The 24,586-nt window shown below is 39.7% G+C and overlaps 1 protein-coding gene across 3 annotated transcripts in view; it reads right to left on the bottom strand.

Annotated features, from left to right (window-relative positions):
* The window catches only part of PTPRK (protein tyrosine phosphatase receptor type K), a 578,185-nt gene extending 563,770 nt beyond the window's left edge, over window positions 1-14,415 (bottom strand). For all 3 annotated transcript variants that reach the window (XM_022556378.3, XM_022556371.3, XM_089921990.1), the window contains exon 1: window positions 14,319-14,415. In XM_022556378.3, the coding sequence (XP_022412086.2) occupies window positions 14,319-14,415 (97 nt within the window). The remainder of the gene's footprint in view (window positions 1-14,318) is intronic.
* Between the last annotated feature and the right edge of the window lie 10,171 nt (window positions 14,416-24,586).

A 24,586-nucleotide genomic window follows, 5' to 3' on the forward strand; every position in this document is an offset into this window, starting at 1 on the left:
AAAGGGCAACTGTGCAAGTGAGTTAACAGTGGTCAGAAGTTCAACCAGCCCCAGGCTCCATACAGCAGGACTCTAAAAGGGCTTTACCCTGTTGATAATGGCTTGAAAAAGCCTGGGGGTTTAAACGGATTTGAAACTACCAAGGCTAAGGAGGACTAAACATCAACAAAAAGAAAAAGAAAACAAAAAAAGTTATCTAAAATTCATAGGTAAATGGCTATTCTAAATGCCAGTAATGAATTTACTTACCATGTGTCAAATGCAAATGAAGCAGTACAGATATCCTTTAGTTAAACTACATTCTCTAGGAGCTAAGGAGCCTCCCTATCTCTGCTTAATTCTAATAATCTCACTTCTAAATCGGAGTGCTGCTCCTAAACAAGACACTAGTCTCACTGGGATGGACACTTCTTGAAGTGGTATAGACCACACTTAACTTTCTGGTCAATTCTCATTTTAATCTTATTCCTGAATTAGAGTTTTCATATTTTAACTGAGCTTACACCTCTCCAGGGAGTAAGCTGTTTCACCAATGTCCCAAATTTCCCACCTCCTGCAAGTTCCCTAAAAAATGTTAAATGCATTTTCCACAGGTTGTTTTAGGTATTTTACAACAAAAACTTGATCCCATTCACTCTAGCTCCCCCACCCATCACTTGATAGTGTTTTTTGGTTTGTTTTGTTTTTGTCGTTCTAAGATTCTGATTCTTAGGAATCAGTGTAAATTTGCCTATTGTTTTCATAAACACTGAGTTATATTCTTTATAGTGCTTGCTGTGGTCTTTGTTAACTGGCAGATGAGTTGATCTATTTCAGGCATCCTGTTATCTACTCTCTGGGGGGTTTATTTTAAAGTAAAAGATAATGCAGTCAGAAACTTTAAAAGATAACAGCATGGGATCAGGATATTCTGCAAGCATTGTTTAATTTAGTCCAGTAATAATGATGACGATGGCCTCTCACCTTCTGAGATGGCCCACATTCTGTCTATGGAGTGTGTCTCTCTAAATAAATCCACTTCTTACCTATCACTTTGTCTCTCACTGAATTCTTTCTGTGATGAGACATCAAGAACCTGAGCTTCATTAAGTCCTGAGACCAGGAACTAAGGTCCCCACCCAGATGGGGGATGGCAACTTCAGGCTGAGCACAAGATTCCTGGAACACCATCCTGTTACCTCACCACCAGCCAATCAGAAAAAAGTCATGCACCCTGCAGCCCTCACCCCAAATTTTGCCTATAAAAACTTCTCCCTGAAAACCATCAGGGAGTTGGGGGTTTTGAGCATGAACCCCAAGGCCAAGGGCCCATTCTCCTTGCTTGGCCCTGCAATAAACATTTCTCTGCTCAGAAACAAAAAGATGATGATGATGATAATAAAAGCTAAAGTGGATGAATTTTATTAGTGTGCCAGACACTCTTTTAAGCACTTTAACTCAGTGTTCCTCAAAACAAACATCTGAGATAGGTACTTGAATCATCCCATTTTACCAGATGTGGGAACTGAAGGAATGTGGTTGGGTCACATAGCAAGGAAATGTCGGAACCAGTATTCACACTCGGGCAGTCAGGTTCCAAAGTCTGTGATATTAAATATTATGCTATATATTCTGACTGTCCTTTGCTTAAATATGAAATGGGCATAAAATGTTAGTGACTCGACTAAAACAGTTTTCTAAATTTCTACTTTCGAAGCTTGGGTCTTTGTAATTTGGCAACTTTGATTTTGCTTCAAAAGAATTTACACATTTCCAAAATTACTTTTCTCCTTAATTCACCCACTGCAAGTCCTGTGGGCCTCCTTTAATACAGATGTTCAGAATCTCCATTTCCTAGTAGGGCAATAGGTGTATTGAAAGGACAGTACTGTTGCTCCCCTTCAAACTGATTGACCCAGGCGCCAGGAATAGAATTTGCTCCGCTTCCAGGATGCAGGTGCAAGGGCAGTCTGGGGGATGGTCAAGGTCCACTCTCATTCCCAGCTGCCTCTCCGGATCCCCTCCCTAGCGGCCGCCCCCCTGAAGCAGTAGAGAGGAGACAGGTCAGAGTCGAGGCACCAGTGGCCGTTGATAAGCAGCTGCAGGCACAGCCAGTATGCATCTGCGGCCCAAAATCCAGGGCCTCTGAGCAAGAAGGTTCAGGTTGTGAAGACATATTTACATACACTGTCCGCTGTGAGGATGCCTCCCCACCTTCCTCATCCTGCCTCAAAAGAGAGAAAAAGCGAGCTTCCAGAAAACAAACGTGCTCTCTCCTCTGCCCGACTTGTTTACACTTCCGATTAGTCAACTTTGGGGAATTTCCACTTGGTGGAATTTTACTATCACTGCAGCATATCTCTGAAAATTTCTTTTTTCGTAAGCTTCTAGTTTTTTATGTGTAGACTCAAGGATATGGAAAGACTGCTGACACACTGCATTGTGGACCCACAAATTGTGAGAGACAGACTTCGGCTTTGAGACTTGCCAAGCCACAGGGGTAAGGTCAATCACAAAACAGATCCAGGCTTCACCCGTGAGTTGCTAAATGCGGAGCTATGCGAAGGTTACCACTGCTTAACTGTCACAAAAGTCATATCTGTGCCCACCAGCATACCCAGGCCCTGCCACAGTACTGACACATAGTAGATGCTCAAAGAACTGTGGAGTGGAAGAGTAAATAAACCGATGCAAACCTTACAATCGTGCTCTCACCAGTTAGGCAAACCAGCTCAGAAAGCAAGAGCATTTTTTTCTCTCTTCATGAACATATTCAAGAAGAAAAACTATACATACAACTTTCTATATATGAACACAGTCCTTAAAACATATGTTCAAAAATTATCAGTAAAAATATTTTATAATCACATAATCTTTATTAACATATCTGGCGAAAGTACAAAAAATGTTTTGGAACACAAGAGAGTAAAACTTACATGTATATATGAAACCTACATATATATATATAAAACTTACACATATATATTAAAACTTACATAAGAGTAAAACACAGATATGTGAAAATGGGGGCTAAGTTTTATGATACATAACAAAATTACTCATTGTTCACAAGAATCTTACTGACTCTTCTTTTCCATACCACTTTCCCCAAAAGCTTAGATATGCAAACAACTTAGATGGCAATGCATAACTTAGATATGCAAATATACAAAGCATCTATTGTTTTCATTTCCGTTCTTCACCATGTATTTTGTGCCTTCAACACAATAATTTCTTTATTATCCAAGTTCCTATTCCCCCCCAAAAAAATTTACATTTTTATGGTACTTTCCAATCAGAAATACTTTCACATATGTTACTCATTCTACCTTTAAAAGTGTCCTATTGAGTAACTAGAGAAGCTATTAAAATGACTCTTCATTGTAATATTCCCATTTTAGTGATAAGGAAATCAAGGTCAAGTAGAAAGGAATTACTCCAAATCTCAGAGCCTGAAAGTGACAGAGCTAAGAGTGGGACACAGCCTTATAGAAGCCCAAATGCTCTGTGCACTAAAATGCTCTGTACACAGACCTCCAAAGAATCCAAAGAATCCTTCTGCTCTCTCTGAAGCAGATCGCTGCTAAATCCTTCACCTCATGTACTCCCCAAGTACTTAAATACGAATTTAGATAAAGAGGCAAAAATAGATCAAGACTATACAGCACTCTGCCTCAAAGAAGCAGGGTGTTGGGCAAATTATTACAAACTTCACCATTCAGGAGTCACAGCTAACACACCTGATGAAGGTATAATAAGGGGTAAAAAAAGAGTCAGAGAAAACAGGCAACACACAGAGAAGAAAATAATAATTCATTAAGTTCTTTAAGATAACAAAGGTGTGTGAAAGCAAACCTCCAGTGACAGAAGGAAGCATGCTGAACAAACAGCAGTCAACAACCTTCCTCCCTAACCACTGCTTTCACCCCTAAGTGCCAGGCCAGGTGCTCTGGCCAGAGAAGGGAGGACACTCTAGTCTAAACTGGCACAGCCACATTTGGGCGCCTGATCCTCAGGCACAGCCAGCGGCAGGCCGCCTATCTAACTCAGGCCCGGGAGATAAATCTCTCACCGTGAGAGGGGGAGGCTAGGCAAACAGCTGCTACTTCTCTACACTTCATTCATTATTCAGTACCTTCTCACAGCAACTCTGTCCAACATCCCATGTTTTCAGATATGTATTATAAAGTCAGGCAGCAAGAGGTGAGAAGATCAAAACTATAAACAAGTTCACCTTCACCTCCTGCGTTTTTCAAAATTTGTTTCCAAAGTGAAGAGTTAACTAGGTTTTATTTCTCTGTGTCAATTAGTATCATTTATCATGGTAGCTTACCCTTTGGCATCTATTAAAAACAAACAAATGCATACATGCAAACACCTGTTCACGCACATATATATGTAAATAAATCCTGCAGGATAACTGAAAAAAACAAGCAATTATCTAAAATGGTCTCTTTCTGGGAATTCCCTGGTGGCCAGTGGTTAGGACTCTGAGCTTCCATTGCAGGGGGCACAGGTTCGATCCCTGGTCAGGGAACTAAGATCCGGCAAGCCACACGGCGAGGCCAAAAATAAATAAATAAATAAAATGATCTCTTTCATTCACAGACACACAACTTATTATCACCTCATACTTGGAACACTGTTCTAATCAAAGCCAGTCAAGTCAGGTTTGCCTTTGGAAACACTGGTTTTAGAACTTCAGAGTACAAACTAAAATAATTTTTTAAAACCTTAAATAATAACTATCTATATAAATAACCACTAAGCAAAAACAATGCATATGTTTTAATAACAGTGACCAAATAAATCAAAATCTCAAGTTTGACCTCAAGTTCTTTCAAGCTATATGACTTTGGGCAAGTTATAGCAAATTAAGAGGCATTTGTTTCAAAGGTCCCTTTTAACACTCAAAATTCTGTCAAATTTTAATGTTGGACTTATTCAATACTGAGGCAAAGAGAATACAACCATGAAAATAATAAAATGCATGCTTTAAAGCAGGGCTTAAAGACCAAAAAAGAAACACTCCCTAAATTATGAACAGCTGATCGGCAATGCACACAAACCTGCCACAATCTGATGGCCTCCTTCCTCTCTTCCTCCTTCACCTCCTTCCCCTTAGAGACTAAGGCTCAGACCACCGCGTCTTCCTGATGTTACCACCTACTGGTTCAGAGCAGGGAACTATCTGCTCCACCTATCTTTTCCCCACCACCTCCTTTCACCCCCGCTCAGAAGGAGTATAAATACACACACAGGTGCACCCCTCTCTGCTTTCACTGCTCACGACTTATTTAATTCTATCTCAAGTAACCACACTGTGGTTTGGCTGCTTTTCCAGAACCTATCCCTCTATCTGTTGACAACTGATAGTTTCATCCACAGTCCCCTCACCCCCATCAGTCCACACGACCTGGTTGGGGGATCTAGGGCTGAACCCAGAATGCTAGTAAACTAAGCCAATCAGCCTACTTCCCCTCAGGAGCTGGAGATATGATTCACCGAATCCAAGGCCAGTGAATCGCAGGGCCTTTTCAGGTGCCCAGCACATAGTGCACATTTTCCTAAAGGACCAGAATCTGGAAGCTGCCGAAACCACCTCGCCTCTACAAGAAGCCTAAGACCGAAGTTCTGGAGCACACCAAAGCTAAGTTGAGCAGGCAGAGAAAGGTCACATCCCAGTGGAATTATGTGAACTCCTAAGTAAAGCTCCACCTGAACTATCAGTTAGGAGAGACAATAAATTCCCCTTTTGTTGCAACCAGTCTAGGCTGCACTTTCTGCCACTAAGTAACCAAAAAAATGTCTTATTGCTACATCTGTGTATATATTCAATAATGAATCTTGGCTCTACTAGTCCCTCACACTGTCACCTGAGGCAAGTTAATACTTAACCTCTCTAGGCCACAGTTTGCAAAATGGAAATGATGCTGATCTTAAAGGATTATGGTGAGGATTTTAAATTACATAAAACACCGATCATAAGGCCTGGCAGGTTGTAGGCACTCAGTAAATGGCAGTTCCTATTGTTGTTTGGGCAACTGCTTTTTGCTCTGTCCTCTAATGTGTGAGGGAATAAATGAACCTAATTTTTGCTGACAAGTAGAATTAGTACAAACAGCAAGAATTTGGTGTAAAACTAGAAAAGGTAACAAATCAGAGACTTTAGACTTTAAAGTTCTTCAAGATGTATGGAAGTACCTTTGAGAGTTTCTCTCCATCACTAAGTTCTCTAACACTGATCTGTCCACAATTAAACCTCTTCCTTTGAACACTAATGTCTAAATCAAGTAAATGTGGAAGCCACTGATTTGTATTCATTAATCCAGTAACTATATTTTGTGTATTTAAAACAATACAGGTTAAGCAGACTTTCACTTACAGTATCAAACATGTAGAGAATTCTGCTGTGCACTGTATTTGTGTTCATTAATCCAGTAACTATATTTTGTGTATTTAAAACAATACAGGTTAAGCAGACTTTCACTTATATTATCAAACATGTAGAGAATTCTGCTGTGCACTGCCCCAAACTCCATCTCCTGATATCACAATACAACCATTATGGGTTAACATTAATTTATATCTCTTGTTTTCAATTAATTTCTGCCATAACCATGTCATTATGCCAGTATTTTCTGAGTCACTAGTGAATGGCAAAAACAAATAGAGCAATCGTGATTTAATCAGAGACTTCACTGTTCAAACAGCCAGCAAAAGTAGACACATTTAGAATAGTAAATGGATAACAAAACACACTTACAGGCTCATTAATAAGAAGGCAATTAGGTCTTCTGGGAAAATTCATTTTCTCAAAGAATGCTAAAGCAAGCTACAAAATGCAAGTAAAACTGTGTTTTGATATGAACAGTGTACACTGTCTATTACATCATAATTTTTCTCTGGAGAAAACTGACGAGAATCTCTGTTCTTAAATATGAGCACAAAGGATAGTAAAAAGAACACCAGTGATATTTAATGCATTCTACCTAACTCCCCATTCATTAAATTTGACTGTCCTATAAATGAGCTCCTTATTACAAAAATCCTTAAAATACACTTCGAAGAGAAAGAGAAATATAAAACAAGAAACTGCAGTTACTAGTTAAAAAAAGAGGGAATTATCGTTTTCCATATCAACATGTCAATATGCAAAGTAAAAATGATTGGCATATATCATGTTTGGTTCCTCAGATGATATGTTTACCTTTAAATATTCTTATATAATACGTTCACAACTAAAAGTACTTAGCCTTATTTTTATTCTCTCATGAAATATTTTTTTCAAAATTGTCTGAGTATTCTTTTTTAAAACCTGAACAGTATTGCTGTTTTGATGCATCTGGGGTGTTAAATTATAATTCAGTAAATTCTGATCAGAAATATAATTCCAGGGAAATCTGTTTCATGTTGTAATTAATCCTTTCACAGTACTCTTACAACTCTACAGTAAAGAGCATGTGGCAAATCTTTTCAAGCTGATCTTTCTTTGTCCTAGAGCAGTGTTTCTCAAAAATTAAATGTTCAAGCAAATCACCTGGGGATTTTATTAAAAGGCAGATTCTGAGTCAGTAGGTCTGGGGTGGGCTCTGATATGTGGTTACAAGATCATCGCAAGTTCCCAGGTGATGCTGATGCTGCTGGTCCATGGACCATAATTCAAGTAAGCAAAATTCTAGGGCATCTTACCACTGATGAATCCAATGACCATGAAGCAATCAGCCATCAGCCTTTAAATGGGCAATGAGGGCATTAGAAAGTCTTCCTCTCTCTACTCTTGAATTTGCTGGACGACCTAAGTCGAATCACATCAAGGAGCTGAGGCCAGTCTGCCACTTAAGCAGCTGCTAGCACCCTACCGTCCACCAAGGACTAGGGGAATTTCTGTAGCTGATCGGCTGCTGCCCTGGACTGGGTTTGGAGAATCAGCCTACAAGCAGCTGGTTAAGGCACAGGCTGCATTTGGAAGAGTTTATATAAATAGATACCAATCTATTGGAATGAGGTTTCTTATTTTCTCCTTTAAAGTACAGTACAGTGCAGTATACTATATACTATATAGTTCATAATTTTCCATTTCAGTTTCTTCATCTATGAAGCTGACAAAATAATTCTCTACTTTCAATACTCTATCTAGAATATAAGTATAGGAGTTTGATCCCATCTGTAGATATTCTTGGTTTCCTTCTCACTCGAACCTTTGGACAATGATGTTCTATCATTGTTAAGATATGTGTGTGTGTGAATACACATATTTACATCTTTCAATTTTCTCAACAAAATAAATGCAAACAGTAACTCTAGACACTATTTTATTTGGATTTGTTTCTGAGCTCTTCTTTTGAAAATAATTCCTAGAATGACACCTGTAAAAGGATTCAGCTAGCACGGCTCTGTTCATCATTTTTATTAACAGAGCTCTATCTACAATCGTATAAAGTGGAAACATGGATTATTTCATTCAGGACCACTTAATTTGCTCCTACAACAATTGTAAGTGACAAAATAAGCCGCTTGTAATTTTTATGGATTACCAAAACACAGAGGAGAATGCCAAAAAACTCAACCATAGTTAAGTGGGGAAATGGCAGTGTTCCACAACAGGATTGATGTGATCCTTACATCCCAAGCCCAATGTTTCCCAGAAGCTCAACAATCTGCAAAACCACACAAAACTTTTTTAATTATGTAAGTTCAGTTTTTATTACTAAAATACTAACTACAAATCAAAAGAATTCCCATAAGAATACTGCAGGAAAATAAACATACCTTTCCCAACAGAATTTTCATGGAATTAATAAAACCTTTTACATGGAACTATGTTTAAGAGCACTTCTCATAAAAACACAATTTCCACTAAGACGGAATTTGAAGTTTGTAAACCATCTACCTCCAGACTTCTCATTGACATCACACATTAAAACATAACTTTTAAAGTTTTCCAAAGCCCAGATGTATGTCACTATCTCAAAATAACAGGCAATGTGGCACTCAAATTTTTTCTAACCCCATTTACAAAAAGGAACTCATGGGCTTCCCTGGTGGCGCAGTGGTTGAGAGTCTGCCTGCCGATGCAGGGGACACGGGTTCGTGCCCTGGTCCGGGAAGATCCCACATACCGCGGAGCGGCTGGGCCCATGAGCCATGGCTGCTGAGCCTGCGCGTCCGGAGCCTGTGCTCTGCAACGGTAGAGGCTGCAACAGTGAGAGGCCCGCGTACCGCAAAAAGAAAAAAAAAAAAAAAGAAAAGGAACTCAAAGTCTCTCTTGCATTGAGAGATATATAAGCACAAACAAATACTCTGTGACATTAAAAGATTATTTCATGGATTTACAAATTTATTTCTACCTTCAATTGAAATAAAAAATTAGCTTGATTGATGTACTTACTTTGTTATCAAATACCCATTTAAGATATCATGAATTGACAAAATACCATTATTCAGAACTATGACAAACAGCATGAGTTTTGATGAAAGAAAAACAAGTCATGTTCAAAAGCAATTATAACGTTTTTAGGCAAAAAGAAACACCATTTGATAAAGGAACACAAACCAGACACATATGATCAAAGGGTAAAGTCTGAGAGGAACACACAGAGGGAAGTTTTTACATCCACAGAATAAGAAATGAATGTGTTCGGGCAAAGGCAAAGGCTGATTCCAATAAACAAATCAAAAATAGGGCTTTTTTCCCTCTTTAGAAAATTAAAGATCAAACACACACACACACACACACACACACACGATCCCAGTGCTTTGTTTTGTCTTTAAGAACAATCTGTAAACTCCCTTGATGTTTCCTGCTCTCAGTCTTCCAACAATCCTCTTCCTGCCCTGCGTGAAGAGCAAGTAGGGGAAATAGGAAGAGCACAAGGCAGAGGAGGACAGCATTTTCCATGCCTCAGAGAAGCAGATCCATATTTAGCATGACTTACACTGTCTTTAACACCATCTTGAGCAGACCTAGAACACAGCACTTCAAAAGCATTAGTAGGCAACAACCTAGTTTCTCTATATAGGACCATATCACATGAATTAAATGTTTAATAAAGGCCATAAAAACGTGTAGTAAACCATCACTGCCTAAAATATGAGATTAGGTGGGAGGACTGGCGTTTGCTCTGATTAATGGTTGAGTCATATTTCCAGTTTCTAAGAACATGATCAGCACCAAAAGGTATCTGGTGAAAACAAAAAGGCTGTGATTTTGTGTATCTGCATGTGGGGCTTTGTTGTTGCTAGAGGGGAGTGGGAAGGAGTGTGGGAGAGGGGCAGAATGGCAGAGGGGTTGATTTATTTTTCAAATTCACATTTATGAATACAAAGAGAAGAGCTGTCAGCAGCACACATGCCAAAGCCCAAATAGCAGCCAGACCTGCCTCTTCCCGTCTGGGTTGGCCAGACACAAAATGACATCTTGCAATGTAGGAAAATCAACAGAGTCAGTTATATGGAGACTGGTGAAAGAAAAACCAGTCCCAGAAATGTCTGGTTACATATTATTAATAGTTTAGAACTTGGAGTTTTAATGAATTGAGGGATCGAGAGATTGTGGCCAATCAAAACCAGAAAACCAACAGGCAAACCTTTAAAAAGCTGTCTCTCTGATGTATCTTCCCAGTAGAGATAATAAGTATAAGAGAAATTTAACTCACATACAGAGACAGCAAAGAGTGAGACACTGGGAAAGTGGCACTGCTTAGATGAGTTGCAAGGTTCTAAGGAATCAAGTAAGTAAATGCTTACAGTGTGACATGCCAGGAACTATATCCAAGGCAGGATCTGGAGTTGCATTTCCAGGCTCACATCATACTAGAGAGACAATAGTCCCTCTCTAGGTCACTGATAAGACTGCATCTAAAAAGCCACATATTTTTCTCCCACTGAGATGAAAAGGGTGAACAGCCAATAGTTAAACAGACAGCTAAAGAAATTGACTAAAAATAAATTTCTTCTATAGTTTGAATACTATGAATGTTAATAGTGACTCTTCCACAGGTTCAGCTCAAGTAAGGATTTACAGAAGGTAAGTAAAAAAAAAAAAAAATTAAAGGATAATTTCTCTCAATGTGCTGATAAAATTATGGTCTGGCCAATCTAGGATGTTTATGTTTAACAACAATTAAAAGGAATGAATGGCTGAGTGACACACACACAAATACACACACACACAAACACACACACTCCTGAACAGTCTGTGCTTACCAGGACAGACTAGGGAAGCAAGAAAAGACTGAAGTCAAGGCACTTAGCTACTTTAATATATGATGATAACACCCCAGATAGCTGCATAATGTTTGACAATATACAGTTCCAGCTCATTTAAACTATTTCACACCATCTTCATAAAAAGCATGAGGAAAGGTCAGAACAGGTATTATTATCCCCATTTTACAGATGAGAAAGCTGAGTCTCCAGGTACCTCATCTATGACTGATTTTGTCAGTCATCTGAGTCCTAATACAAAAAACTTTCTCACATTATATCAAGAGATGGCAACTACACAACCCAGTGAATAAACTTCAGCACATCCTTATGCTTCTATGCCTCAATTTCCCCAGATGTAACACAGATATAACACATTTTTTTAGGTGTTAAGTGAGCCCTCAAACTGAAAGAATATAAGTTGAGATTTATAAGAAGCTCTGGAAGTTCAGGTTTTCAAGAGGCTCACCATGTAGCATTTTTACACCTTAACCCCAAAAGCTAAGAAAAAATTCAAAATGATGAAAATGTTCCTAAACTGTGGTTTAAACAAAGCAGACTGGATGAGTACATGATATATCAAAGATCCAACAATCTGCAGTCTTTCAAGTTTTGCTTTCGAGGCTCACCATGTTAGGAAGCACACAATAATATCTAAAAGTGGAAAATGGCCTAATAAGTGTGATTTTAAAACATACTTTAAAGTTCTGAACATGTATTTGTTTTACACTTTTAAAGCATTTTTATTTAAATTTCTCAAAAGAAATAAAAGTTCATCATTTAAAGAATGTAAGAAAAAAAAACAAGAAAGAATACACCTCCAATCTCTGACCCCGTGTCTTTGCAACAAATCTGACTGCCATAAAATCTGATGACAGAAGAATAACAAATGACTTATGCGAAGCAGAAAATGGAAATTTTTACAAAACAAACGTTTAGCTTATGGAGAAAGGCAGATCCACAATCTGAACTGTGGGAATAAAAGACATTCATTTCTGGGCATATGTACAAAACCTGAATGGCAAAATTTTGAGATACAGTCCTGCCACAATTGCATTTGTTAGGACTGCACATTCTTTCACTTAACTATAAAATAAAGTCGAATGTTTTGCTTTGTCAAAAAAGAAAAGCCAGGCTTATTTAGTTAAATTACTTGGAACTGCATGTCTAAGAACATAACTGTTCATTAGAGATATCTGAACTCCAGGGATCAGAAAAGCTCATCTGTACATTCCGCTGGAGGAAATTTAATATTTATTTGCTCATTAAACGGTAAATAACATTTGAAAAGAGAAAAAGAAAAGTTTCTTTATAGATGAAAATATATCCATCAGTTGTTGAGACATTAATAGTTGCAAATTTTGAATACATATAAGTTTAATCATACAATTGGCAGAATTCCAACTTTCAATTAACAAACTACATGCCTTTTCAAGCGTAGGCTCTCCGTGCATTGACAAACACCGTGCAGAAATCAATACCCACTCCAACTTGCCTGCATGTAATGTCTTACATCAAGCACGCTTCCAGTACCAACGGGCATTATATGTCAGACATGCTTGCAGTAATGCTTACTCCAGAAAGAATTAAAATTAGGCTTTCATTGCACATAGCTGTTGTCCTCTGTATACATCACCTGTATACATAACTTTTCCTGTACACGCTGCATTTCATAACCTGCCTGAGTGCACAGCACATGCTGCCATCTGAATTTATCTACCTCCTTTTACAGAGTTCTAAAGGGGGGAAAGAGAACGGAAGGGAAATAAACATTACTCCGGAAAACAACGATTTGAGTTTACTTCCAGGAAACCAGGCAGCCACAACAACGAGAGAAACTGACAGTGCAAAGTTCGTCCGTTCTCCGCGTCCTGTGGCCTCAGCCAGGAGCGCGGCTGTCGCTTCCCCCGTTTTGTCCAGCAGCCCTCGGCCACCTCTGCGTCTCCATCTGCACCGCGCGAACCAAGGAAGCAGATGCGCTCGCCAGCCAAGCTGAGCTGGGTGGGCTGGCCAGAAAAGTTGTCTGGACTGGCGGGAGGCTGACAATCGCCCGGGAGCCTGCTCCCCAGCGTCCACCTGGTGAAACTTCAGAGCCCCCAGAGGAGAGAACGAAAGAAGCAACCGCCAGGAAGGGTCACAGAACTGGAAGGGAACGGAGGACGGCACAGGGAGAAATGGGGTTTCACGGACTTCTCTAAGCGGCTTTACTAGGACCCAAAGGGCTAACTGGCGAGACCGCACCGGATGCCTCCTCTTGGGTTCTCTGGGCGGGCGGCAGTCGTTTGTAGCCCCCATCACGCAGGCCGGCTCCGGGAGGAGCTGGGCCAGCTTCGCGGTGGCTCTGCCGGATGAGCGGGCTCCCCCACCGCGGGTCAGGCTTCCCGGACCCGGCGCCTAGACCTCGCTGCCCAGGACTGCTCGGCGTGGATCCTTAGAATCATGTTTCAAAACATCTTACAGGCTCCGCCAACACACACACGGAACCTACTCCGCGCAGCTCCCTAACCCACAGGGCGAACGCAGGAGCAGCCCCACGCTGGAGAAGGCGACAAGGACTGGGGGAGGGACGGGGAAGTAGTTAGACAATAGTCAGGAGAGGTTATTCCCGGGACAAAAAGCACCTGGCAAAGCGCGCCGAGGTCACTCCCTTCAAGTCTCCACCTTTCTGACAATGGCTTCCCCGGGAATTTTTTTTTGGAACGCTCTAGCGGCGGAGAGCAACAAGCCCGCACTACGAGCAAGAGAGTAGCAGTCCCCAGAGTCGTAACTACTTTTTCCTTCTATCTTCCCCGGCGCGGTGCAGCCGGCGCCGGACGCCGAGGCTCCCAGTTTCCCAAGAAAAGCACTGTCTCGCGCACTCCCGCACAGCCCTGCCCGCCTGCGCCCGGAGCGATCCTCCGCCGGGTACAATGGGTCGCGACGAGGAAACTTACCTGCCCCCGTGGCGACAAGCCCCGTGCCCCGCGTCCCAGCCGGCACGGAGTCTGGGGACATCTCTCCCTCTGCCCACCCCGGGTCGCGAAAGCTTCCCCGCCTTGCCCCCCGGCCCTAGAGAGGAGCCGGCTCCACCCCTGGCGAGCCCCGGGTCGGGGGCATTCGTCGGAGCTCCGGACGCCTCCTCGGCCACTCACCTGCGGAGAACTGGCCTTGGGCCGACCCCAGGAGAGGCCAAGGGGAGAGGAGCAAGAGCGCCACAAAAGCAGGCAGCGCCGCCGCCACTGTATCCATGTCGACTTTGGGAGAAGTTTCAAGCCGCTTTGCAAAGAGCTGCCGGGGGGTATCGCAGCGAAATCCACAGCTGAGGGGTCGGCCGGGCCCGGCGGGGTGAGGGCGGGGAGTGGACAGCCTCCCGCCCGCACTTTTTCCTGCTCCGCGGTCGCCAAACTACCTCTGGGGCGCCAGCGTTGCCCGAGTCGCCGGCCGGCCGCGGCAGCAGCTCTCCATGCTCGGCAGAGGCTCTCCTGTTAGTCAAGAGTTACTTTGCTCTGGGAGGGATGGGGGCGGAGCCGGGGGTGACGTCGCCCCGCGGGCTCCGGGCGCTTCTGAGGAATGCAGGCTCGGGCGCGGCGCCGCTGCTGCCGCCGCCGCCGCCGCCTCCGCCTCCTGTCGGAGAGACGCGCGCCAACCCCGGCCGCGCGCCCCGCGCTCCGCGCCGCCTTTGTTCGCCGCCCTGGCCCAGCCGCCCGCCGCCGCTCGGGGGCAGCGGGCGCGAAAGGGGACCTGCGCCGTTGTCTGCCCTGTTTCAGAAATCGCAGTTTGAAAAGCGAGAGTTGGGTAAGCAGTGTGGCCAGACCCCAGAGGATGAACGCGGAGAAACCCCGCCGCCCAAGCAGAGGCGCCCCGGCGTTCTGTCCCCAAGGCGGAGGTCCTACCGTATCGGTGGCCGGTAGGAAGAAGGGGAGTGTAGAAGCTCCCAGAGGAAACACCCACCTGCATCGCAAACTCTCTGTTCCCTATTCGTGTAATAAGGAATGAGACACCCCACCCCCGTAGAAAACTTATTGTTCCTTCTTCATATAAAAATAAAACTTGAACCAAAATAAATGTTCGGTAACTTCCCAGTGTGAACAGCTGGCATGTCTCCTTTTTGGTTTGTCATTTGCCGAATATTTGGATTTACTCTCTGCTTCACTGACTTTGCTTGTAGTTCTGAAACCTTCCGGCCTCTTTCTACTTCCCTCCGGAAGAACCTAACAACTGCATCAGGGCTTATTATCCTTGCCTTTCACGAGGGTATGCTGGAGTAGAAAGGCTTTTGGTTTTGATTTTAATATCTAAGAGATATTTAAGACATAAGTATTTAACAAAAGAACTTTACACGGACAATGAAAACAGCAACAAATGATTTCATCCGTTGGAAAATAATGCTATATTATGACAGTAAAGTATTTTACAGTTTGCTGATTCTTCAGAAGCTTGAAGTGGTTTCACCATATGCCACATTTATAATACTTGCTTCTGTGAAGACTGTATAGTGCATACTTTATTCATTTTTGTAAAATAGCGAATAAAATAGATGTGGTCACAGTAGAATAAACAATTTTTATTCAGAATTTTGGTGTCATATATACAATTCCTAGAACAATGGAATCTCTTGATTGACATCTGTCAGTTACTCAGACACCTTTAGCTTTTGTAAATCACGGACAATGTGACATTCAATTTAATATAATATTCACACAATTTCCCAGGACACATATCCCTTTATTCAGATTAAGTATACGCTATTAAAGACCAGGTTGATGGTAGAACTCATTATATATATACACACACATATATATATGTGTATACACATATATATATACCAATCAGCAAGGAAAATACTTCTTTAAAAATTTGATAAGAATAGATGCTTGATTAAACGTAACTGGCAGTCTTATAGCTGGCTCATTGGCACACTGACTAGCTCAGCATTTGTCAATTCAATTCAGCAATAAGTTCATTCTTCCTTAGGGTGAAATGTAGATTATTTTTTAAGTCATTAACCTATAACTGTTAGCACATCATTGTTCCTATTTCTTTGATTGAAGAATATTCCTAAATCCTAGGTAACAAAAAACTGAAGGACATATATTTTCCTTTTAAAGGACTTAGCAGAACTTTGTAAAACTTAGCAATAATATGTCTCAGGAAAAACAAACACCCCTCCTCCCCCATCCATAAACTAATTAATCTGTTCTATTCCTGACAGAGAGTTCATGACTTGGTAGGTTTGTTTGTTTAAGCACACAGAAAGCTTGTTTAAAAATTGACATACAGTGCCAGGGCAAAGTGCGCACAGTTCTAGCTTGCCCATTCCTTGGGTCAACTGACAGAAGATTAATCTCATTTTCTCCATTCAGGAAGTAATAACAATAACAAGTAATGTTTAGAGCGCTTACAGTGTGCTAGGCACTGGTTTAAAATACATAATGTCTCGTTGAGACATTAAGATATACAAAGTCCCCTTGAGTTAAGACAACAATCCTATGACATCAGTACAGTTATTACTCTCATTTGACAAATGAGGAAACAAAGAGATTAAGTAATTTGTCCAACAGCACATATATGAGTAAGAAGTGGGGGAGGGGAAACAAAGAGGGACAAGGAAATCCTCAAATGGAGTCAGCAAACTAGCAAGGATGTCTTCTCACTAAAAATCAAAGCAATGCCACAAAACTTTTGGACAAGTAAATCAGTACTTTTGTCCTTAGTTGTCACTAACGCTGGCCACAATACCTAATGCTGGCCATGGTATATTGAAATCATTTGAGTGGAGAATATATGTTTCTTTCACATAGTACTCGGCAAATATTAGGAATTTACTAGGTCTTTGTTAATTTGAAAGAATGGATGAATGTATCAATTAAACAATAGAAGAGTAAATTTGATATAACAAAAAAAAATTGTCAACATGTGTTCAAAAAATCACTAAAATGTTTGTATTCTTTAATCTACTAGCTATTCTAAGGAAATAATCTAAAATATGGGAAGTGTTACAGACGCAAAGATATTTATCACTTACAAAAGGGAAAACTGGAAATAATACAAAAGTCCAACCATAGGCAGATTCATGAGCATTATCTGGATTGAATATCTCACAGCCACTAGAAATGAAGGTATTAAAAAAAGAGTAAGCTGCAAAGTGGGAAGATGTTTCTGATAAAATGTTGGGAAAAAAAAAGATCAGAAGACAATACAGATACATCTTCAGTTTGGGAAGATGAAAATGTTCTGGAGATGGATGGTGGTGATGGTTGCACAACAATGTAAAAGTACATAATGCCATGGAACTGTATACTTAAAAATGGTTAAAGTCGTAATTTTTATGTTATGCATGTTTTACTACATTTAAATAATTGGAAGATGAAGTCAACATATACTATGATTACAAATAAGAAAAGAAGAAGGCTGAAAAAAAATCCCGATAAACCATAATATTGATATAATTAGAAGTAAATGTAGAATAGTAACATTTTATAACTGCCCTTCCCTATTTTCCTACCGTTTTTGGTATGTGGTTATAGTATATCTTTTTAAAGAAGATAGGTTTTTTTTATTTTTATAACTGCCCTTCCCTATTTTCCTACCGTTTTTGGTATGTGGTTATAGTATATCTTTTTAAAGAAGATAGGTTTGTAGTCTGATTGATTGCAGATTTACCAAGAAATAACTCCAGTCAAAAATTTAGATCTACATTTGACAAAATGTTTTCTGTAGAATCCCAGTTCTATCAAAATTTAGCAAGATAAATTGGAAAATAGGGTCTTCAGATCAAATTAGCTTTAACTCTAGATTGAGCAAAGTTAAACAGGTTCCTTTACTACAGCTGGCTTCTTTACTGCAGAACTTTTCAATGGTTACCAGTATGGTATTTTGCAAAGTGAATCTGTTGGAGAGAGGAAAAGAATACATTGTTTCTCAAAGTTTTGGACAATAGAACTCTTTAAAAGAGAAGTATTTCTCAGGATTAGGGTTCCAGGGAACAGAATTTGGGAAGCACTGCTTTAAGCAGCATTTAACATCTCTGTGTCTCAATTTCTTTCATATGAAACTGAGGCTTATCAATCAGATTTTTCAGAGGACTAAATGAAATATAGTCTATTTTAATATGTATTTTGTAAAGATGTAAATTTAGTTATAGGTATAGATATGAAAGGGCCCGGATGATATTAATTGCTGAGTAAAGGTTCTTTTCTTGTTCCACTGAAGGATTATGTACAAACATGTACCCAGCAAAACCAAGGTTTTATTTACCCACTGAGAGACCATGAGTGTACCCACAGCATGTATTTATAAGCAATTAGATAATACTCTCAGTTTGTTAATAACAACTGATTGCTTATATTATGCTTTTCAGTTTGTAATGCCTTTTCACCCACATGATCTCAATCTATCCTCGCTCCAACCCTGCGAAGTAGGCAGGGCAGGTAGCATTATTAATTTTCACTTAACTGATAAGGGAACTCAAGTTTAGAGTCATTAAAATACTTGGCCAAAATCTGACGCTGGTCAATAGCAAAGCTGTCACTCTGAACTGCATATTCTGATTCTGAATTTCATTTTTCCCCCATTCCCCCAATATTTATGTACCTAATTCTCATCTCTAAAAACGTTCATTTGAATTAGTTGTCAAAACTCTCAATGCAAATTCATCAGATAGAGCTTCTTAGGCTAGTGGATGGAAATGAGATTCTATTTTCTCTCTGAAAGCAGAAAAAACAAAAACAAACAAACAAAAAACTAAAAGCACTTCCTCACAGTGATAGCCTTGCATGGGTATGTATGTTGTCAGTAGAGTCCTCCAGGAAGGAAGGGACAGAGAATTTCTGACAATAAAGCCCTTGAACAGAACAGGGACTTCCAGAAAAAAAAAAAAAAAGTGTTATGCCTTTGAAAGCTATTGTTCTGGATGAGCGTTGGAGACTGTAGGGCAAAGCCCATTGATCCCACGAGTAGTGCTGGAACCTGGCCAGTTACTACTGAGATCTTGACACCAGAGCATCCAGAAACAAATGGAATTGTGATAGCTATGTGCTTATGTCTCTAAGGAAATCCTCCTCTCTGTATGCTCTTAGGAAATTTTGGATCAAGTGGAAAGAAACACACTGTACGCAAACCCAGAGTTACTTTGTGAGTCCCTTGAACCCTTTAAAATATCCATAACTGAAGATTAGTTTAGAAAACACTAGTCAAGATAATGCATGATCCAAAGGTTTTATCCAGGGAAGGGAAAAAAAAAAATGTGAGCAGCTTGAGAGCTCAGTGTTGTCAATTTGGAAGAGCAATTTGCCTACAGCTGGATATAATTAACAAGCATGGGTCAAAAAGGAAGCTAATCATAAAAGTGTGAATTGGATTGAGGTGGAGGGATGGGACAGTGACAGTCACTTCCAGATCTGGTATATTCTGACTTCAGAGTCTCTCCGCATTTTCAAAAAGCCTAGTCTAATGATGTTAATAAAAGACTGAGGGAAAAAATGTTTGGTCTTCATGATACCCTAGTATGTATTTGATAAATCACTTTTTCTGGGGTACTATATGGTATCTATATGGTATCTTATTCACCCTTTATACTAGTGGGCAATTTCCACACCAAAAAAAGTATATTTTTCCCTGGCTCACTATAAGAAAAAAGGCATAAAGGGCACCAGCTATACAGCATCCTATTGAATCCTGTTTGAATTATTTTGTTCTGAATAGACAAATTATCCTGGGGTATTTTTTTTGTTTTTTACTTTAGTAAAACCCAAGAAAGAGGATAACTCTTAAAACTAATTAAATACATCATGTATTTAATAATACATTTTGCAGGGTTAAAAGCTTGTATGCAAAGTTGCAGCCTGAGGAGAGTTAATACAGCCGAATGAGAAATTCTCTAGTGATCATGTTCCTTCCTTCCTCCCACTTACTTCGGAGGGGCGGGGGCTGGCTTCACATATGGAGCCCTGTGGATCTTGCCATCTTTCTTCTTTGCTTATTCTGGTCTTGAGAAAGAATGAAATAGAATTCTGAACACAAAATGTGGTGCTTCCAAAGCTCTAGAGATTTTTCTAATCCTCTAAATGTTCTCCAATAAAATCCTCCCTACACTGTTGGTGCTGCCACCACATTCATAACCAGGGGAAGTCAGACAAGAAAATGAACCATTAAAACCTACACACAAACATAGGGGCTCATTTCAGTGCTGAAGTCCTCTTTAATCAAAGCAAAGAACTCATTCTGCCACTTGCAAGCATTTATTAAGTGTACAACACGCTGCTAGTTACTCTATGGGAGATACAGGATAGCAGTTTACATTTGAGATTAACAGACAAAAAAAATAAGAGAAAACAAATCGTGTGTGTGTGATATAATATATTCAAAATGTGAAGAAATAGATAGCAAAATATTAGGTCCTGATGAAGTGCAGTAGGAGGGAAAAGCTTTTGGGGATGACCAGTTTTAAGCTATATCTTGAAGAAAGTGATAGTTGTGACTGGCAGGGGGGAAAAAAGGCATGAGATGTAAACTACTCTTTTGAGCTTGAACTTCCTTGAACAGGCTTTCTGTGAAGTAGTTTTCTCAAAATGTGCCTCTCGTTGACTGCAACACCTGTCTATCCTGGAAGTAAGCTCTCATTTCGTTGTTTAACGGTTTTAAATCACCTGAGAAGTTCTGTCAGAAGACATATAAAATACCTTTATGTCGTAACATCCGTTTATATGCTTTTAAAGCTTCACAACTGCCTAAACTAAATAAACTCAGAGTTCATTAGGAAATAGCCGTACAAGCACAGTGGAGTATTAAAATCACATGTAATTTCTTCGGGGCCATAATGAAATAGTCAATTAGCTCTTCACTTGTTGACAACTACAGCTGATATAAGCTAATGGTCCACTGATCTCAGCAGAAAGTCAAAGGATGACAAACTACAATAGTCTGGGAAAAGAATCAGAGGCTGAGTTGATTAAAACCTAGTTTTGTTTCAGTTTCTGCATAATGTAAAATGGTCAGTTAACTAATTTTTATAAACTTTAGAGAAGCTTGGTGGTCAATGGGAATGTACATGGAAATAATAATATTAGCTAATTAAAAAAAACACTTTATGTGGGTTGGTAGGCAGAATAATGACAAGCTCCCACCCTCCCCCCAAAATACCTGGAAGCTGTGAATATGTGAATATACTCCTTTACATGGCAAATGAGACTTTACAGATGTGATTAAGTTAAGGATCTTGAGATGGCAATATTATCTTGGAATATCTGGATGGGCCCAATGTAATCCACAGGGTCCTTATAAGAGAGAAGCAATAGAATAAGGGAGAAAAAAATGGAAGGATGGAAGCAGAGATGAGAGACGAGAGAGATAATGCTACACTGCTAGCTTTCAAGACGGAGAAGGGGGCCAGGAGCCAAGGAATGCAGGTGGCTTTTAGAAGCTGGGAAAGTCAAGTGAATAGATTCTCCATGTGGAATGCAGCCCTACTAACACCTTCATTTTAGTCACTGAAATCTACTTCTCTGACTTCCAGAACTCTAAGATAATAAATTTGTATAATTTTTAGCTACTAAGTTTGTAATAATTTGTTACAGCATCAATAGGAAGCTTAATACACATGGGTTATCTCATTTGATCCTTAAAGTTATTATACCTACTTTACAAACTCAAATGAAAAATAAGAAAACTGGTGCTCAAGTAGATTAAGCAATTTGCTTAAGTGGTGAGCTAAAGCACAAATCCAGGCACTCTGACTCTACAGTCTGCAGTGTTAAGAAATATACCATTTCAAAACACTCACTTTGGGCTTCCCTGGTGGCGCAGTGGTTGGGGGTCCGCCTGCTGATGACACGGGTTCATGCCCCGGTCCGGGAGGATCCCACGTGCTGTGGAGTGGCTGGGCCCGTGAGCCATGGCTGCTGAGCCTGCGCGTCCGGAGCCTGTGCTCCGCAGTGGGAGAGGCCACAACAGCGAGAGGCTCGTGTACCGCAAAAAAAAACCACACTCACTTTGACCACAATGAGTTATCTCCTCACACCTGTCAGAATGGCTATTATCAAAAAGACAAGAAATAATAAATGTCGATGAGGATGTGAAGAAATGGGAACCCTTGTATAATGTTAGTGGGGACATAAATTGGTGCAGCCACTATAGAAAATAGTATGGAGTTTTCTCCAAAAAATTAAAAATAGAACTACCACATATCCAGCAATTCCACTCCAGGGTATTTTCCCAAAGAAAACAAAAACTCTAATTAGAAAAGATATATGCACCCCTATGCTCATTGTAGCATTATTTACAATAACCAAGATATGGAAGCACCTAAGTGGACATCAATAGTTGAACTGAATAAAGAAGATGTGGTGTATATATATATATATATATATATATATATATATACACAATGGGATATTACTCAGCCATAAAAAGAATGAAACCTTGTCATTTGTGACAACAAATGGATTAGACCTAGATAGACCTAGAGGACATTATGCTAAATGAAATAAGTCAGACAAAGACAAATACTATATGATTTCACTTATATGTACAATGAAATCTAAAAAACAAAACAAATGAACAAACAACAAAACAGAAACAGACTCATAGCTATAGTGAACAAACAGGTGGTTGCCAGAGGGGATGGGAGTGTAGGATGAGTGAAATAGGTGAGGGAAATTAAGAAGTACAAACTTCAAAATGAGTCATGGGGTGAAATGTACAGTGTGGGAAATATAGTCAATAATAATGTAATATCTTTGTATGGTGACAGATGGTAACTAGAATTATTGTGGTGATCATTTTGAAATGTTATAGAAATATCAAATCACACCACATTGTGCAAAAGGAACTAACATAGTGTTAGTTATACTTCAAAACAAACAAACTCATAGAAAAGAAAGATCAGATTTGGGCTTCCCTGGTGACGCAGTGGTTGAGAGTCTGATGCAGGGGACACGGGTTCGTGCCCCGGTCCGGGAAGATCCCACATGCCGCGGAGCGGCTGGGCCCGTGAGCCATGGCCGCTAAGCCTGTGCGTCCGGAGTCTGTGCTCCGCAACGGGAGAGGCCACAACAGTGAGAGGCCCGCGTTAAAAAAAAAAAAAAAAAGATCAGATTTGTTATTGCCAGAGGAGGGGCACAGGGCATTGGATAAAGGTGGTCAAAAGGTACAAACTTCCAAATATAAGATAAATAAGTACTAGGGATGTAATGTACAACGTTATTAATATAATTAACACTGCTGTATGTTATATATGAAAGTTATTAAGAGAGTAAATCCTGAGTTCTCATCACAAGGAAAAGATATTTTTTCTTTTTCTTTTATTTGTATCTATATGAGATGATGGATGTTCAATAAACTTCTTGTGGTCATCATATGATGTATGTAACTCAAATCATTATACTGTACACCTTAAATTTATACAGTCTGTATGTCAACATATTCAATAAAACTGGAAAAAAAATAAAATAAACTTTCCTCCAAATTAAAAACTCCCGCTAATTTTGAATGGTAAAAATATATTGAAATACCATACAAAGGTTCATTTGTGATAGAAAATTTATAAAATTTTAAAAGTGTATTTGTAAGTTTCTGTATTTGCAATGAATACATTTCTTAACCTTCTGTGACAAATCCTTTACTATAAATGCTAGCAATAATATTTTGGTTTGGTATAACTATATTCTTTAGTCAGAGGAACACATAAACTAGGAAATTGCCTTTATAATAGTTATCTTGAAGATTAACCATCATTTACATTTGGTATATTTCCTGTGGTAACTTTCACTGTATTGTCTTCTATAGATTATAACCTATTGAAAGGGCTGAGACTATATTTCCTCTATTTTCTACAAGGCCCACAGCCCATGTCATCATAACCACTTGCTTGAATCTTTTTTACCTGAATCAGTTGGTCATTAATTCTAGGGATAATTGCCTCCTCAGAAATCAAATCTTTGTTTCATTGGTGCATACGCTGTCACTCTAATTTGGTGGAACTCAAGGATTGTGTATTGTTTATCATTGTATCTCCACACATAAAATAACTACTGTCACATAGTTGTTCTATTAATGATAGTTGAGGAATGAATGAAAGGATGGATGGATGAATGAAAAGACTTTTCAAGGTCAAATGGCTTTATAGTCTGGCAGGAAAAGATGTAGAATTCTGAGATAATGAAAGAACAAACCCCTGAAGAGAAGGTTTAAGAACAAAAGAACAGGGTAAGAAAATCTTAACTCCTATGGCCATTGGAGTTTAAAACTATTATTCTGATGCAAGATATTGAAGCTCATTTTTTCCTTTATTTCATTTCTAATACATTTTTGTTTATAGCTACAATATTGATAAAGAATACAGACATATTCATTTATTTCTTTTTGTGTTCTTCCTGCTAATGAAATATTTTCTTTTGTGCATAACAAACAGCTGTCAACATCA

This window comes from Delphinapterus leucas, chromosome 12 (genome assembly GCF_059928025.1).
Source record: "Delphinapterus leucas isolate spDelLeu-1000000601 "Yukka" chromosome 12, BTC_Dleu_Yukka2, whole genome shotgun sequence".
NCBI lineage: Eukaryota > Metazoa > Chordata > Mammalia > Artiodactyla > Monodontidae > Delphinapterus > Delphinapterus leucas.